Source organism: Opisthocomus hoazin, chromosome 2 (assembly GCF_030867145.1).
Source record: "Opisthocomus hoazin isolate bOpiHoa1 chromosome 2, bOpiHoa1.hap1, whole genome shotgun sequence".
NCBI lineage: Eukaryota > Metazoa > Chordata > Aves > Opisthocomiformes > Opisthocomidae > Opisthocomus > Opisthocomus hoazin.
The window spans coordinates 49,488,500-49,507,474 of NC_134415.1; the positions used below are offsets into that span (position 1 = coordinate 49,488,500).

Below are 18,975 nucleotides of genomic sequence, written 5' to 3' on the forward strand. Positions count from 1 at the left end.
GTCCATGAATCGTTAATGCCTTTCTGCAGAGGTGGGAGAAATCTTGCTGATCCTGTATTTCTGGTCCAGATTCTGTAATTGCTTCTCTATAGCACAAAGTTTAAGAGGGGAGAAGATTTTTTAATAACCTGAGGGGGTAAAAAACGCGGGCTTGTCAAGGAGAGAGTTACGAGTTCCCGCTAAAATCCTGCAGAAAGTTACCTAAAAATCGGTATGGAGAGTGTACAGACGAACGCAGCAGAGATACAGACGGGCGATGGAGTCAAGCGCCAGCTCCAGGCCTCCACCACCGCCTGGCAGGCGCCGGAGGAGAAGTCAGCGTCCCCCGCGCAGGGGCCGAAGGGTGGCTGGAAGAAGGCGCGCTGGCTCCCGGCCGCTGCTCGGGGCCGTCCGGAGCCGCTGCGGCCTCCCCGAGGGGTCCGGCACCCCGCTGCTCCCTGCGCCCGCGCGAGGGCAGACCCGGCCAGGCCCCGCCCCCCCGGCGGATAAAGCCCCGCTTCCCGCTCGGGGTTAGCGGGCGCCATGGCGGCGGCTGGCGTGCAGCAGCAGCAGCTGGTCGCCTCCAGCTGCTGCACCCCGTTCGACCCGGGCGCCCGCCGTGCTCTATGAGAGGGTGCCGCCGCCGCCTGCCGCCGCGCAGGTACCACCGGGACGGGGGGGGGGGAGGGAGCGGGGGGGGGCGGGGGGCGACGGGCGGGCGGTGTCTCCCGGGCCCCAGCGCGCGGGAGGCGCTGTTAGGGGTTGTTGGGCAACCGGAGGACGCGGCAGGCCCGAGGCTGGGTGATGGGCTCACCTTAACCCGGCCCTCCCGGCCCGCAGCGCGGCGTCGCCTTGCACCGGAGCCCTGCCCTGGAGAAGGCCCTCGCTCTGCTCCTGCCCTGGGAGCCAAAACAGCCTTTTGCGTGTCTGCGCACCGCTTGGCAGTGACCTGTGGCGCAAGTAGACACACACGCACCCCCCCACCCCGCCCCCTGACAGATGGTCCCGCGGCAGCGCGTGTGCTACACCAGTCTCTTAACGAGCTGGTTAAACTCCGGCGTTTGAAGAGCGGGTTTAAGAGCTGGCGATGTCCAAGTCCGGGGAAGAGGCCTGGGCAGTGTCGGGAGCAGCAGATCCAGAGGTGGGTGGTGCCGTTTGCTGGGCATCGTGTAGCTGCTTTTTAAATTTGCTTCTTCGATCGTGTAGCTCATGCTGTGTGAAGTCAGTATGCTGTGGAAAAAAATAGTTAGAGATTTTTGGAGTGAAAACCTGACAAAACGTAAATGAGGCTTTTTGTGGGAACGTCAAAGCTTCTTAGAATACCTCTGTGTGGAAAAGTATTATTCTAATTTTTTTGGATAAAGAAACTAGTCCTGTAATTTTTTAAATCATGGTGCTTAAACATAACGTAAAGGAAGCCTTTGTAATGCTGACTAACCTGGTTTTAATAACTTCTCTTACTTGTGTAAGCTTTAAAAATGTTTAAAGACTGTGCTTACCTGCACACAGCTGCAAGCTGCCAAACAGTGTTGGAACTATATGCTGTGCAGAATCCCTGTCATTTCACAGTAAGTTATAGAAATGGGAATAAACATTCACACACAAGGCATCTAATGACTTATTTTTAGAATGCTTATGGAAATGGGAGGCAGAGAAGGTTCTCTTGTGGTTTGTTGTTTTTTTTTTTAAATAAAGGCTTTTTTAGAGCTGCGTAGTAATCAAGGAAAAATTACACTTTACAAAACAGTTAAAACTTTTTTCTTTTGATAAGCCCCTTTGATCATATTTCCTCGTATAAATATATTGATTACGGGGACAGACTTATGAACTTTACATGCTTTAAATAGGACCCTTAGGATATAAATTATTATGCAAGAAGGTTATTCGATGTAACTCTGCATTAACATATGTGTACAGGTATCTCTTATTTGCTGATACTGTATCATTCATTTGACTTAATTAGGATAAAGCAGTATGAAGAACCTTGTTCCCCTTTCTTCAAATGGTCAGAAAATTTTAAATATCTCTTCTAGGATGGTTTTGATTTGGATTCAAATGGTGACAGAGTGCAGACCCTCTCTCTAAATGGAGACTCTGACAAGTGGATAGACGTTTCCAACATGTGCAATTCAAATCAAGACTATTACTTGAAGCTAGAAGAGTTGAAGAATGCCTGCTTGGAGACCATAGCAAAATTAGAAAGCATGTATTGGAATAAACTATATTTAAAAGGTGTACAACCCTTAGACAAGAGCAGTGCCGCTTCTAATATGTGTTGTAGGTAAGTTTGGTGGTACCTTTTATCTGAAAATTCTCAGTCATCTTTGCAGTCATCTGTGATATGGCAGGTTTTTTTCCCTGGGGCTGGAAAGTGTTATTCTCCCCATTTCCTGTAAGCAGATAGCCTCAGAAAAGTTAGTTTTAATAATAAAAATGCTTACTCACCTTGCTAAAGGATTGTGAAATTTACAAGCGTGTGTGCTGCAGAGACTGGGCAAGACATTTAGTAAAGCACGATGCCTTTACTTAAGAAGTGCTGACTTGTTCATGACCAGAGCTTACTTAAAACTATGATCTTCTCCATCTCCCCCAGCAGTGCTGTTCATTTTTTTTAATTTTTTTTTTCTAATGATGATACCTTAAAGTGGAAGTTTTTACATAAATGGTGGGCTGGACTCAAACCATCTTTTTTTTCCTTTTTTTAAAGGCCAACTTGGGAGAAGAGCTTATATCACCCTTTAAATTTGCACAAATCCTTTTCAGACTCTGACTTACGTGATCCCTTTGGCTCAAGTGTATCTGATGGGTTTGACAGAGAATTAGTGTTTGAAGGAAATGGTAGTGAAACTGGATCATCTGCATTTGCTAAGGAACAGATTGAAAAAATGTGGGATGGGTTCTCTGTGGAAGACTACATCTCCAGCACCAAACACAGCTCACCAAGCTCACCAGCCTTCAGAGTGACGTGGAAGAAACAGAAAACATGGTCACCAAAAGTTCCTGTGCCCAAGCCCTTCCAGATGACTGTTAGAGAAGCTAGGAAAAAAGAACAGAATGTCAAATCAAAGTCACAGATTGAAATGGAAAATAGCTTGTTGAAGAAACAACTAGAGGAAGAAGCAGAGTGTCAGAAAAAATTCCGAGCCAATCCAGTGCCTGCTGCTGTTTTCCTTCCATTCTACCATGAAATCATGCAAGAAAACGAAGAACGCAGGAAGTCTGTGAAAGAGAGAAGCAAACTCAAGCTTTTGGCTTCTCAGAAGCCCTTTAGATTCACTGAAAGAGAGAAGCAAAGGAATGAAATTAGGAAAATGCAATTAAGAGACCTTTCTGCACCTAAAAAGAAAACAAAGCTGTTCAAAGCAAAACCAGTTCCTAAATGTGTTTATGATCCAGCTGTTAGTGACAAGCTAAAGGAGGAAGAGCTCTACAGAGAAATCAGGATCAGGATGAGAGCTGAAGAGTTGCTACATAATTCATCTCTACCCAACAGCAGACTGGCTTTGAGAGGTACCAATAAAAAGGAGAAACATAAGTGTGCTGAACCAAAGGAAACAGGACATAAACCCAAGATTAAGTCAAGTGTTCCAAATTTTGAACTACTACACCAGAAATTTCAGAAACGGCTCCTGCAACAAAAACAAGTGAAACACCTTACAGTTTGTGAACCCTTTGATCTTCGTACTCCATGTATTCCCTCAAACAAGGGGAGGATTTTGAAGGACATTCAAGAGGATGAAGAAAAGTTGAAAGAAACGCGCTGGCCATATGCCTCTCCAAGATGCAAACCTCAAATGAAACATTCAAGTGCAAATTCACATCTCTCAGGATTTGGAGAATCTAAATCACCAAAAATGACAGAATCCACAAGACGACGGCTACAAGCCACAAGGTGACTACTTTAGTGGTGCTCTATATTTTATCACAGAATGTTCGGGGTTGGAAGGGATCTCTGTGGGTCATCTAGTCCAACCCCCCTGCCGAAGCAGGGTCGCCTACAGCAGGCTGCACAGGACCTTGTCCAGGCGGGTCTTGAATATCTCCAGAGAAGGAGACTCCACAACCTCCTTGGGCAGCCTGTTCCAGTGCTCCGTCACCCTCAGAGGGAAGAAGTTCCTCCTCATGTTCAGACGGAACTTCCTATGCTTCAGTTTGTGCCCATTGCCCCTTGTCCTGTCGCTGAGCACCACTGAAAAGAGTTTGGCCCCATCCTCCAGACACCCACCCATGAGATATTTATAAGCATTTCTAAGGTCCCCCTCTCAGCCTTCTCCAGGCTAAACAAGCCCAGTTCCTTCAGCCATTCCTTGTAGGACAGATGCTCCAGTCCCCTCATATATTCTTTAAGAGTAGACTTCTTTTGTATTTCTACATGTGTAGCCAGTTCTTCCATTCAGTGAATATAGGAGTTAATATAAGGTCTTAATTATAATAGAAAATGAAAATATTTAAATATTGGACTTAATTAGTACTTATGATTGTTAAAGAAACATAGTGCATTTTTCTCAGAATGTCTGTAGGAAAGGGACAAATGACTGCTGTTTCCCAGGATACACCTGAATCCCATAAAATGGCACATGCCTTGTGTCCTCTTAGGCCAACCCTGTTTTTCAGCCTGTTTTTCTCTTTTGAACTTCTTTTCCCAAAGCCTCTTTTCAAGTCTTGCTCTTAATTTAAAATTACTTCAGCCTTAGTTTTTTTTTCTACCCAGGAATTCACTTGAGGAAAAGAGAAAGCTGGAAGAACAACAAAAAAGGAACAGAACAAAGCAGAAACAAAGAATGAAAAAACTCCAGAAAATTGTAACAGCTCGTGCTGAGGCCAATGACCCACATCAGAGCCTAGCTCAGATGTCCAAATCCAAATTTAAAACATTCAGGTATTTTGTTGTATTCCCCTGAATCCTGAACCTCTCATTCGACATTGTGTGTTAAACATACAATGTGAAAAATAGCACAGTTTAAGTTTGCATAGTTACACATTTGATAAATTATACACTAGACAAGTAGCTAGTAAAAAAAGTGGCAAAATTTATTATTACAATTGGGAAATTGTTGCCAGTTTTAATTATTTCAATCTGTATGTTCCACCTTATAGTATTAGAGATTAGCTAGCAGGAGACTCCTGTGTTTTCTCAGTTGACATGTCAACTAAAGAGGAAATGTTTAAAAAAAATCAAAAGGAAAAGGAACAGTGTAGTTACAGAATGTCCTTGCGCTGCTGGATTGATAGGTGTTGGTACTATTTTGGTGCTAGCTGTCTCCTGAAGTAGTGAACATTTCACAATTCAATTTTTGTCCCAGCAGTTCCCCACTTAAGAGGGAAAATTAGAGCAGGAATATTATTTTAACTTAGCACATGTATTAGCAGCTAACCAGGAAGCTGCTGATGCTTAGGAGGAATATAATCCAAAGTTACCTTTACTAGAGATACAAACTCAAAGACTCTTTCTACATAACTGAGAAGTCGTACACGGGAAGAAACATCAGAGCCTTCTCAGTGTGTTGTAAGCTATCAGTCCAGAAGGCTCTAGCTCTCTGATGCTAATCTAATTCCAGAATGGCTGTTTGACCTTGTGCTTGTGGCTGATTTAACCATTTCTGCTTATTGTTCTTTTTAATCGTAGAAAAAAAAAAGTCTTGTTTGAATGAGTCTTAGTGAGGTTTATAATCTGTCTTGGCATGAGAGCACTGCAGCAGTATTGTGCATTTAAGGCACTGTTAGGTGGAGATGGTGAGAGGTACTGACTGCTCTGCCCCTGTTGCTTCGTGCATAGGCAGGATTCTTGGGCAGCGACTATGAATCCTAATTTCCAGTAACCAGGCAAATTGCCAGTAACTGATAGTAGTAGGGTAAAGCAATAGAAAGGTGAATGATCATGAGATACACCTGATTACAAGATTCATAGCCTGGACTAGCAACTTTTAAGTTACCATACTAACCTTCAAGGTGTTTAGAATACAGTCCAGGATAGAGATCTTTCTGGAGTGAGGGTGGAGGCTGGGGCTGTCTATGTCTAAGTTGAAAGGTAACAAATAAGGTTTCCTCTTTTTTTTTTTTTTTTGCTTTACATGGATCTCGTCTTTCTTTATAGCTAAAATAGAAAACTATAGATCTGGTCTTAATAGACTTTAAATTCTGGTCTGCTATAAGCAAATTTGCTGAAATAGTGCAGCACCACCTGCAAGAAAATGCCACACATTGTTCCACCAGCAAACTTTGTAATGGTTATTCACCATCACTATAGCTTCACTGTGACCAGGAAGAGAAAATGCAGCAGATACTGAAGCACATGCAAGTGTGAAGTACTGAAGTGTCCTCGAGCAGATGATCTACTGACTTCAGGATGGAAACAGAAAACAATTTGAGTTACGGTAGCAAGGTGGAGAATTAAGAGAGACCATGGATGTGTTTAAAGATCTGATTTGAGTTCATTCAACAGTGAATGTCAGTTTACAGTATTTAGATTAATCAGTTTTCAGGAGTACTGTAAAACACTCATGCTTAATTCTTGTCTGCACATAAAATTATGCTATTATAAAGCAAGATTACTTCCCTAATGCTGATACATTAAGGCTGGTACAAGTGCTTAACTTGATAATGCTCATTTCAGCATAGGCTGGGTAATAAGGTATATAAACATAAATGCTTTTCTAACAGATAATTAGGCTTGTAGAAAACTGCCCAAGAGAGCAAGCAAGTAGCAACAATGAAGTTCACTCCCTCAAAATGATAAATAACTTGCCTTAATGCATAGTCATAGTGCAGAAATTCAGAGGATGGTAAGGGAAAGAGGGAGGAGGAGACAGAAGTGTAAAATGGCCCCTAGCTGTCATATTTGCCCTGAAGTGTCTGACTTGGTAAATGCTGGAGCTGGCTCATTACAGAGGCAACATCGCAAAGAGGTGTCTGTGTCACACATGGGGGATTACAACCTGTGCTACCTGGGTTATCTAGTGCTTGCTATGATCTGAGATATCATTTCAGTTGATGAATCAACAGTTTCATCCTGCCACTATATTGGCTAGGCCCTTGACAAACCAACTAGGAAAAAAAGTGTACCATGATCCAGGATGTGGCCACCCCTCTTGTGAGATAGGCTGGTAAAGTAGCAAGATTCTTATCATCAAACTTTAAATAAAAATCCATACTTTAATGTAATGATACTAATTTCTTGTGGTATATTCTGTTTAATTTTTCTTAGAACAACTGGAATATCTGTGAAAACAGCATTTAAAAAGTCTAAGTATCCACATTTTTAAAAAAAACTAAGTTCCACATTTTTTAAAATCTAAGTATCAAAAAAAAAAAACAACTAAGAATCCAAACTCAGACAGCCTCTACTTAACCTCACTAGCCAGGACCTCTCTTTCCTTATCTAGAGTGACTGTTTTGGAGCCGGTTTTGTTCACTACTTACAGGCAAGCAATTGCTGTGAAAATGAGACAATATACTTCAGACCCTGTAACCACCATAAAATATTTTACCTTTTATGTATCTTTAAGTAGGACAATATTGAGTTTGTTATGAGCAATTTAGCTTCTGTAGAAAATTACTTCTTGTTTTATAAATGAATAATAATTTCTCTTGTACTCTATTTCCTTTAGGAGTTATGAGAAGCAGAGAATGCAAGAGTATTTGCAAGAGTTGCAAGAAATGGAAGAAAGAGTAAAACAAAGGCCGTTGCTTTTTGAAAGAGTTGCTCAGGTTGTCTTTGTTCCATACTACTGCTTAATCTTACCTTCGAATACTGCATAAGACATTTTCAGTCATACATTTTAGAAGATATCTGAAAAATACTTTTGAGACCCATATTTGTCCAGTTTACTCTCTGTTGCCCCACTCCACATAAATATTACTAATTTTTGTGACTAAACATTCACGGCACGCTTGCACAGGGAACTGAGTTGGCTGTTGTAGACATGTTGTCTGATTCGGTTATAAAATGAGTTAACTCTAAACTCAACAAAAAATTACAGAAAAAATGTGAGAGGTTTAAGTTGGGAAAGTAGTGATAAGAAAATTCAAGTGTTCTTAGTGTCTGTTGTAAAGCTCAAATGCAGTATATATTTATCTTCATTTCAGTACAAGCATGTGCTGGTAACCTGGTCCCTGACCTGTTTCCAAACCCTGAGAGGCAGCAATTCATAGACCACTGGTTCGCTTGTCCATTCTGTCTGTGTGGGTTTCCTTGTCTGCCATCGCGGCGGGGCAGGAGTATCTGTGTAGATTAGAAGACAAGTCCTCCTCACTCAGATATTACCTGGAGGAACAGAATTTATGCCCTCAGTTTCAGAGGCGGAGATACACATCTATGTAATTTGTTAAACAGCACTGTAAGAAGGTGAATCAATACAACTATTTTTAGGGCAGCAGCTCCCAATGAGAAAACAGAGGAGAGAAGATAAAGGAGAAGCTCTGGGAAGACTACGTCTGATTTTCTACGTGTCCATGTCTTCCTCTTCCCCCCTCAATAGCTACATAGAGAATATATAGCGCTGCATTAGCCAGTGGGTGCAGGGACCAAACCGGATTTAAACTAGTACAGAAGAGGAAAATCTGATGTAAAATTGTCAAGTATTGTTTTACCGTTCTTACCTGCAGTGAATAATCATTCAACTTCTCAGATGCAATTAATGAAACAGAGTATTAATATAAATAAACAAAAGTGTCAAAAGACAGGCATTTAATGCATTTAGGTAACACCTAACCATTGTGGTTTTCCTACAGAAAAATGCCAGAATAGCTGCAGAAAAGCATTATGCTAACAGACTGAGAGTGCTGGGGATATGCCCAGAGTTTGTTTCAAAGAAAAGACAAGCAACTAAATTGCTCCAGTGCTCCAGTGCTGAAGATTTTAAAACCTCCACTGATGCCAGAGAAAGGTAGATTACTGAAGCCTTTTTTTTTGTTTTTTGCCACCACATACCTAGTTGATTAGAAAGGGTTTTTTTGATGTGTAGGTTTGAGGGTTTTTTCGATTTTTTTTTTTGTAGTATTTCCCAGGTAAATATTGGACTAGTTAGCTTTACTAATGTTAGCATTAGCATGTATTTTTTATTTTTTCCTGAATTAAGTATTATTTCATAAAACAGAGGAGAGCACTGGATATGTTATGCTTCAAAGAAAAATGAAGAAATACAGTTTTTCTTTGTTCCTTTCGCCAAAAATTCTGGCAGGTTGCTAGTAAGTCACTTCATTGTGCATTACCTTTACTGAATTTTCAAAATAAGCCTTGTGAAAAAAAATGTTTTTCAATATGCATTAGATATTACGATTTAAAAGGAAGCAGAAATAAAAAAAATTGAAATATATAAGCAATATTGTTGAGTTCCTTTCTTGCATACAAGAAGACTCTAGTGTCCCCCCTTCCCCAGTTCCACCCCAGCCACGTCTACTAGGAATTGTCCTACATTACCTGAAGGTAGTTTAAAACCTAGTGCAAAGCATCTTACCTGAAAATAAAATCACACATGCAAATTGTCTTTTCAGAATCATCAAGGATAAAGTGAAAAAAAGGGAATCCTTTGAGGAAGCAGCTGAAAGCAGTCCTTCGTCTGAGTGGTCCTGGGAGGAGGAGGACAGAGAGAAGAGAAAAAGTGTCAAAACCTCCACCCCGAATGGGCAGTCCAGTGAGCTGGAGGATGAGCAAGAGGCAACAGCCAGCCGTTATGCTCATCAGCCTTACTTGATCCAGCCCCACTCTGACCAGCACCGTGAAGAGGAGGAGGAAGAGGAAGCAAAGGCAGGCCTGTCGCTTGGCCATTCACAGGAGGAGGAGGATGATCAGTCAAGACCCAGCTCTCCATCTGACCAGTCCCATGAGCGTGAAGAGGAAGGAAAGTCTGACCCTGAAGCTGAGGGTGCCTTCGGATATGAGGATGCGGAGTATGAAAAAGATGATTCAAAAGAGAAACCCAGCTATGATGAAACTGACTGAAAGAACGGCAGACAGCATGGTCTGGGGCTCAGGAACCTACTTCATTGCTGGCAGTGAAATAGCCGCCAAAGAAAAACTTGGCACTTTGCTACTGATACAAAATCCTGTGAATTTAAATCTCCTAGCTATTAATAGTCTTTCCAGCACATAAATTTTGTCTACTTTCCAGTAAGAAAGATCAAGTTACTAATTTCCATCAAGAAAATAATTTACTTTAATATTAATCTTCTTTATTCTAGTCTTCTGTGACATTAGCATACCTCTGTTCATAAAATGAACTGCAACCACTGATGAATAATAACATCTTACATGCTGTGTTTGGTAAGTACTGAGGTCTTATGTCCAGCTCTGTGTGCTGGCAAAGCCAGATGAGATTTTAGAGTAGTAATTTGCCATTATCAGTGCCTCCCAGTCTCAAACATTTCAGTACTTCTGGGGTCTGTTCCTGCAACATCTTCTAGGATGGCAATGAATAGACAAGGGTGCGTTGTGCAAGACCTCTGTTTTCAGCAGAGCAGCTGCTAGAAAGGCAACTTGTTATGCAATTAGACAATATAGTCAAATTATTCTGTTCAATTCCTCCCTCCTCTTCTCATGGGGTTTGTCTTCTGCCCACTTAAGTGAGCTGATTTGGCTCAGTGATGGGTCAGATGAGTGCCAGGGCCAGAAAAGATTACTGCTTTTGGAGGAAAGAAGCTGATAATTCAACTGCTTTGGCCAAATAGATATTAACAGTATTGCAGTTACTCTCCCTATAGTAGAGAAAATGCCTAGAATACACTGAGAGGAGCCATTTAAACTTTCACAGAGATTTTTAACACTTACAAACAAGTAAGGTGGAAGAGTAAGTCAGTAGAATAATATGTTATGCTGCAGATCTTGTATTACTGTCAAACCAACACCTGAAACTGTTTTTTCAACTCCATTTTGTTTTGAAGAGCTCTTCCCAGGACCATGTAAAATCATTCTTTATAACATAATAAGAAATGCTGATGTTAATCTTCAAATTTCTTTCTTGAGGCAGTAAGCATACACTGTAAAGAGAGAATCTTATTACATCAGGTGAAAATGTAGCCCAACAACTCTGGCTGCATGAAAGTATGGAAAGAAGTGCTTTAGTACCTTTTCTTACACAATTGCTACTCAGGACTTCAGCTACTACACAACAAAGAATGAAAACAGAAAGTTAGTGGTTTGTTTTTTTCTTTTTTTCTTCTTTATATTAGTAGCACCTCTCCTCCTATTGCAGGCTTTCTTGCTAACCAGTCGTATGCAATGTTAGGAAGAAATGCATCCACATAATAACAGACCACAAACAAGGATTGCAAACAAGACTTGTCAGGACAGAGTATAATGCGACATTGCACAGATGCTCAAAACATGTTCATTGAATAGTAAATGCATTTGTTAAAACTACCAGGTTTGCAAAGGCATCTGTAGTGACTAACAATAAGGATTATTTTTTAATCATTATTTTCTTCCACACTGCATACAAGAGCACTAACTAGATCTTTTATTATTTCTTCCTTCTGACTTTCAGAAACCGTGTAACAATGTTTGGAAAATTTTTATCATTATTACTTTTATTTATTGATGAAGTGTAAGCATAACTAATATGAATTTGAAACTTACTTTTTTACTTAAATAATCTATTGTATGTATGTCATACATGAAAATATTAATTATTACTTCACAAGGCAAATCAGTTTACAATCTCTAGTTATACCTGACAACCCCACAATACAAACTCAAGGTTGGTTTGCTTGTGCTTGTCAGTATTCTATAATTCTGAAGAGTTGTATAATATGTTATTGAATTTGTAGTCACATATTGCGCATATTTGTCTCTTTACTACTTTTGAAAGAAGGCAGAAGAGCTCTAAATAATGCTTTTTAAAGATATTTTTGACAAGGTTTCGAATCAGAAAAAAAAGATCTGTTTTTAATATCTGATAGGACTCATGTTCTAAAAGAACATAACTGTATAATTGTTGAACTATTAAGATAGAGATTAAAAATATTACTAAAACTCCTTTGAACTGGAAGGAGGTAGCAAAAACAATGCTTTTTTTTAGGTTTTAGAAGAAGGATTTGGGGACCTGTGTATAACTTAGATTGAGATTTTCACTGAATTTTTACTATATTAACTTTAATAAGAACAGCATTAATGAACACACAGATAAATGTGATATAACAAAGAAGAATTAGTACAGCTTTTGGAGGTTATGGCTCAACTTTTTTAGCATTTCTGAAAAAGTCAAGCAGAATCATATGGACTAAGGGTATCCAGTTCATATGGTTTATCTAGATTTTCAGGAAGCATTTGATAATTTGCTATGAAAGGATCTTAAATCAACCTTATTGTAGCAGACTAAAGGTCTTGATGAATTAGTAACCAATTAAAAGTTCAGGGAAGAAAAGGTCAATTTTCACAGCATAAATGCTGTTATCGATAGACGTTCAATGAGATTCAAACTGCTCAGCATACTTGGAAGGGATCTGTAGTATCCATTCCAGAGATCTTGCTGAGACCACAGAGTTATTCAATGCTGTGAAAAAATGAAACTGACTGCGCAGAACATACCAAAGGATCTTATGACACTGAATGATAGAAGAACTGATATAGTTCAGTTTTAATAAGTGCAAATAAATGCATGTCAGGGTAAAAAATATTCCTAAATGATACAATACTATGCACTGAAATAAAAGCAATTCCATCTTGAATACTGCATACATACAGTCCTGGTCTTCCCATCTTAAAAGGGCTTTATTAAGTAACTGGAAGAAGGCAACAAGCATAATCAAAGATAAAAAATGGTTTTCATATGACAAGAATGTAGTTTGGTTTTCATATAACGATATATACTAGGATTCTTTCATTTGGAAAACATATGAGAGATCAAACTTTGAGATGTTAAAGAAACTATTCATGGAAATCACTCTGAGAGCAGAGATTTTCAAAGTAGAAGAATAATGAAATTTAGGTCAAAGACACTGTTCAGAAATTGCATTACAAACAAGAAAGCTATAAGTGTTCCAATAAGGAACTAAAAAGGAAAGAAATAGCAAAGAAAAATCACAGGTGACAGAGCAAAAATGGGGAGGGACAGGTCAGGATGAATTAGATCTCGTGAAGCAAAGTACAGCAGTGACAAATTCTTCAAACAAATAATCAGACATGTACACCATGCTGTTGTGAGATGAACAATAGGATGGCCTAAAAAACAAGTCATTATTTGACCTGTTTTTTTGGGGGCGTTTTGGCGAGGAGGATGATTTAAAATGTAGACAAAACAGGAAGAAACTAATAGGATGATGGCACTGAAATTAAAAGGACTATATTTAAAGGAAAAAACAGTAACTTCAACCTGGAAATCCAAATCCAGGTGAAAGATTTTGGTAATTTACCAAGATGCAGAGTAGTACCATAGAAAGGAGAATAGAATATGTAGTACTTTCTGTCAGAACTCAAAACATTTTGATGCAATTAACATGGAGGGGGAAAAAGTCATGTGATTCACAAAAAATTATATAATAGAAGCAGTTTAAGGTATGCACCTCGTTAAAGGTCAAATTATGATGAGTTACGCTTTCAGGGAAGCTACATGGTGGGAGGGAGATGAATGGAAAAGTTTCTCACAGATTATTGATTATTCTGTCTTTAATATTTTATTTAACAGCCACAGCACAAAAGTAGAAACATGTTCAAAAAATTGCAAAGAAAATGGGAGGTGTATCCAAAAAAAAGGATTAGAAATACCACATGGGAAGAAGAGGGTAAATTTGCATGTAGACTATAGTATTAAATAATAATTTCAAGAATAACATTTCTTCAATGGGAATTCATCACCTGAAGCTGCAAGGAGAAAGACCCAGATGACTTGTTGAGCAACAAATACTGTACCACAAAATGTGATCATAAAAAAGGTGATGGAACTGAAGGATGTGCCAGGCACAATATTTCCAGCAGGACTGGAATAACAGTACTTTTAAGTCCAAAAACACTAGAGATTCCATTCTGAGTTTATAAGTGATTCTCATGGTACTGAATGTGAGCAATAACCTTAGTTGGAAATTCTGTTCTAAACTGTCTGTCGCTCCTGTGTTGTCTGCTCACATCTGCCACAGGTTCCCACTGAGATAAGATGTAGCCATATCCACCATGCTGAAGAAGGCTGATGGTACAGGCAGTCTGAATGGCCAGCTTGGCTCCGATACACTAGGTTGCAAGTGTATGTAATTTCTAGTGGATACATGTCCCAGGAAAGGGATACAGATTGTGGAAATTTAGTGCTCACAGGCAGTGTATTTGTTATGGAAAGGCTCTAGGATCTGGTGAGCCCAGGCTGAAAGTGGTCGTGAGGTTGTAGGACCTGCACTGTAATAAGATAGCTGCATTTACTGAAGTTTAGAGACATCAGAAATGGTATTTTATTAGGAGCAGGAAATTCCACTGGAAAAGGAGTATCACTGCCAAGTAAACCAAGTCGAAGGACAAGGCACACAGAGAAATAAAAATTACTTTAAGTTGCAGCCAGATACAGTGCCCTGTGTGACTGTGCAGCACCTACACTCATCTTACTTGCACTGAATACAGCCCTAAAATGTTGAAATATTGACAGGTTGTACATAAAGCCTATGTATATATGTATTTCTAACTCTATATATATTTTATCTATATAATTATATAGCTTTCTAAATTTTGAAGTAAGAAGCCAGAAGTTTTGATATCATGCTGCTTCTGGGTGCAATGCAACACTGTGGTATTGTTCTCAGGGAAGCCAAGAACAATTCTGAAAGCTAACATAAAAGTGCCACTGAACACACTAAACACACAGTGTTCAACTTTGAAAAACAGGCTTCAAAAGCACAGTACCCAGCTGGACTCCAGTGAGGCTATGGAAGCAAGAAGAGTCGCTAACTGTGGACTGCTATATGACATCTTGAGCTTTGGCCAGACAACCACCCCTCTTCAGGGGATGCTTTTATCTTTTGGTTTGCCTTCCAAATTTACCTGCATTTCTCAAGCGTTCTTTGTATATATGATGCCCTTTCCTCTAGAAATTCTCGTGTATGTAATTACCATAGCATCAAGCAGGAGGTTACTCTCTCTTTTCCTTTGAGGAAAAAATTATTACATCATTACCCTTTATAGCTGCACTCTATGACGAGAATAAAAAAAAAAAATCAACTTTTTGAAGAAAATGTTTGAAGTCATCACTGTTTTGAAATTATTTAATTATAGTCTCATTTAGAATTTTTAGGCTTCTGGAATGGCAGAAAGCAAAATATTTGCCTGAGCTTAGCAGATAATAGGCACTCTAAAGATCAAAGTATATATTTAAAAATATTTCTGAATATATGTCTATACAGTTGCCCACAAATTTAAGTCAAACATCAATATTGTATGCAGAATGCATTTGTCCAGGAATACTAACTAGTCCATTATTACAGGATAAGGCAGCTGCACACTTACAAACGTTAACATGCAGATAAAATTAGAAACAGTTTGATGTCTGCCCTTCTCATCCGTAAGTGGGATTTCAGTCTTGAATCTCTGGTTGTAGAATATTTGATAATTATGTGGCTTTAGGGGGAAAAAAAAGCTCTTGTGTTCTCCAGCAAAACTAAAAATTGCTTCTTTCTTCAATAGGAATTCCAAGTGTTTGAGGAATGCCAGATCAGAACTAAGACTTATAATAGTCTCAGAAAACTTCCAGTTACTGTATACTAAAAAAACGTAGCAGTCAGATGAAGAAGCAGGGAAATCAGGGATCACATGAGTAAGACAAACTGTTCAAAGAAAGTTGTAGTGACGTGCGGCATCAAACTCCACAACTCACGGGGAGTTATAAAGCAAGTATGTTTATTACGGCACTAGGCGCAAGGGGGATCACTCCTCCTAACTTGCACACCAAGTCACAAAGCATACACCTATTTATTACAAAGTTCATGTAAGTGGGCTGGATTGTTACAATTAGTTCTGGAAATAGGTGTGATTATTATAATTATGTCCAGGAATTCATTATCATACTCTGCCCTTCTTTAGCACTTGCGCAGTGTCGTCTGGTGGTTGTCTGGGGGGGTCTTCTGGATGAAGGCTTGTAGTCTTCCTTGCTATGTAGTTTTCACCTTTGGCTCAAAACTACTGAGTTGTCTGTGTTGGCTGAGTCCCAAACCACAAAACCAGTTTCAGCTAGAGGGTTGCTTCTTACAGACGATAAAGTTCTGGTTATCAGTCCCTGTTTTTTTTCATCTGTCTTGCAACAGTCCTTGTTATCTACATTTGAGCTCAAAGCAGTCCTTGTTAGCAAGGTTGCAAAGAACAGAACCAAACTAAATGTCAGTGGTTAACTCTTGCCTCAACATGGCTGCAAAGCTATATGACAAAATCAAACTAAAGCTATAGCAAAATCGAACTAAACATCAATTTCCCACATCAGTAGGACCTGATGTACTGCTTTAGCTATTAGTTATGTCTTAAGGAATAACAGCATTAAGAGGCTTCCACATTGCTAAGTTAATTTGACTCAGTCTGAAAAACTGAGGAGTCTGAGAAACAAGAACAAAAAGAAAGGATAGGGGAGGACAGAGCTTGTGCTTTTTGGGCAGAAGCAAGCTGTTTTACATGCTCAGCTGTCTATGAAAGAACTTATTCTGAGTACACGTGATGTATGGCCAGAAGCAGGAAGTGAAGTTAGGAGATGACAGGAACACGCAGGACTTCACCCTTTCAAGTGCTGACTAGTCATGATCAATGTCTCACAGAACTGCATCCCAGGATTAGGCACATGAGAAAATCCCTCCCATGCTTACGTGGCTGTAGTACAGAGAAGACAGGTGTTTACGGGCAAGAAATATGGTTCTTTTCTGATAATTAAGACTGTAAATGAGACCGTGTTTAATGTCATGAACACAAATGGTACCATGGAAGTCAGTTGTTAACAGGACTGAAAACAAGCATATTTGCATCTGCATAGCTCAAAACTTGCTAATAATACTAGGGGCTTGCTAACAGTAAGCCAATTACTAACAATAGTTAGGCAGGTTAACAATAAGAAGGTTAGTAAGAGTAAGCAGCTTACTGATTAATAGTAAGTACCCACACTACCAACACAGCTAGGAAATTCTAGCTACCATCCTGTTCATCACACTATTTTCAAACGTGGCCTTCCATCCTTACAGATGTGGCCAAGCACAAGGTCCTGCACGTGGGCCAGGGCAATCCTAAACACAAGTACAGGCTGGGCGGAGAGTGGCAGGAGAAGGACTTGGGGGTCCTGGTACTTTGTTGCAAAACTATGATACTTCCCAACATAGTCACACCACAACCACGTGAATATCAGAGCTGAGCTGTTAAGCAATTACGACAAAATAAAAACCAGAAAATAAATTTGCAGGGTTGCCCACTTCGAAGACTAGAAAAAACTTACGTGCTTTAAATCCCTGTCCATTTCATTTCCTCAGTAAGACTTTCCCATATCCCTTGCTTGTTAAATAGATTCATAGTTTATTCCTGGGTGAAACCTTCCTTCTCACTCTGTTGATGCTGATTTAATTCAGGCCTAGCAAGCTGAGGCTGAGTTTAACTCTCCTCATGTAGCTGGTTGAGTAGCTGTTTGTCCACTCCAGCTTCTAACACTGAGAACTAGCCCACTACCCTTGCAGCACACAGGCCCTCCTGTTCACACAGCTCCCTTTCCTAGCGAAAGGCAGCTCAATGTCGCAAAGAAATAGTCTTCATCTTCAAACCAGCCATGCAACTTCAGTCATGGGGCTGAATGGCTTCTGAAAGGAGTATCTGTACTTAATTCATCATGATAGCTAGAGCCATTGTGTACATGCATTCCTCACTGTATAATACATGTGCACATATGAAATAATGGAACAGTTAAAACAGAAGCAGCCAAGTTGCACTGCTCCTTTTGGAAGCAAATAATCACCAACCACATGCCATCAGTTTTGATTCTGGGGAAGAATAAAGCTATCATCTCAGTGATTGTACATGTTTCTGAGCATAGGCAATGATACTTCTGCAATTTGCATACCTGACCCACCATCCACTGGTCTCTGCTGGGAAGTTGGTGATCTTGCTGTGTTCTCATGAACTGCTGAGGCCAGCCTACATGAGGGACATTTTCTCAGGGGCTTTCTATAGCACTTCACTTTCTTCAGAAGGAAATTGTTCTCTGCTGTTATCTGTCAAAATAGAGGCGCTAATACATTAACATATTAAAGAAAACACTGTCCACCAAGCTTGTTATGTTTCTGAAGTTACTTACAAAGCACAGGAATATTCCACAATTATGCCGCTTTGCATTGGCTGGAGACATCATTGTTTCCAAATGGGATTAGCTGGAGTATCCCCAAAGTCATTGACACATTTAGCATTGGTGAGGCGGTAAATATACTGGGTAATACTCTGTATAAAGAGTAACCAGGAAAAAGTTGCTCAGTTTTATTCAACAGCTAGTTCTTTTAGACACCTCACAGGCGGTATAATACCAAAGTCTACCATCTGCCCTCCTGCAGTGTCCTGGGTTTGGCCAGGACAGGGTTAGTTTTCACCGGAATCCCGGAAGGGGCACAGCCGGGTGGGCTGACCCAACCCCCACCTGGCCAAACAGAGCCAGGTATTCCATACCATGTGACGTCACGCTGGGTTCCGGGGCGGGGGGGGGGGGGGCGGCGGGAGCTCACTCGCGGCTCGGGAGGGCTCAGCGGCGATTTGGTCCGGTCAGAGAGAGGGGGTCTGTTCTGCGGGTCTGTTCTGTGTATTCCCCTTTTCTGTATCGTTGTTGTTGCTGTTCACTTTGCTGTTCTGTTAAACTGCCCTTATCCCGACCCACCAGTTTCTGCCTGTTTCTTTCCATTCTCCTCCGCACTGTGGCGGGGGGAGGGGCGGCCGCGTGGCGCTTTTGTTGCCGGCGGCAGCCAAAACCAGAACATGCAGTTTGTGTGATATTTATGTTTCTGCAACATCTGCAGTAGATCATCTCATCTACAGTAGGACTGCAACCTGCTCATGTTGTCCTGCCACAAAGCCTTGGAATAACT

The 18,975-nt window shown here is 40.4% G+C and overlaps 1 protein-coding gene across 5 annotated transcripts; it reads left to right on the plus strand.

The window, feature by feature from the left end:
* Positions 1-483: 483 nt before the first annotated feature.
* FAM161A (FAM161 centrosomal protein A) lies at positions 484-18,582 on the plus strand. 5 transcript variants are annotated; one of them, XM_075413531.1, is made up of 8 exons: positions 484-640; positions 820-1,120; positions 2,013-2,260; positions 2,687-3,871; positions 4,691-4,858; positions 7,587-7,686; positions 8,710-8,864; positions 9,472-18,582. In XM_075413531.1, exons 2-8 carry the CDS (start codon positions 1,067-1,069, stop codon positions 9,917-9,919), a joined length of 2,358 nt encoding a protein of 785 aa, XP_075269646.1. In that variant the 5' UTR covers positions 484-640; positions 820-1,066; the 3' UTR covers positions 9,920-18,582. The 5 variants fall into 5 exon arrangements, with proteins under 5 accessions (XP_075269646.1, XP_075269648.1, XP_075269647.1 ...); XM_075413533.1 differs by having other exon boundaries at positions 979-1,120; XM_075413532.1 differs by lacking the exon at positions 484-640 and having other exon boundaries at positions 700-1,120.
* Positions 18,583-18,975: the final 393 nt, after the last annotated feature.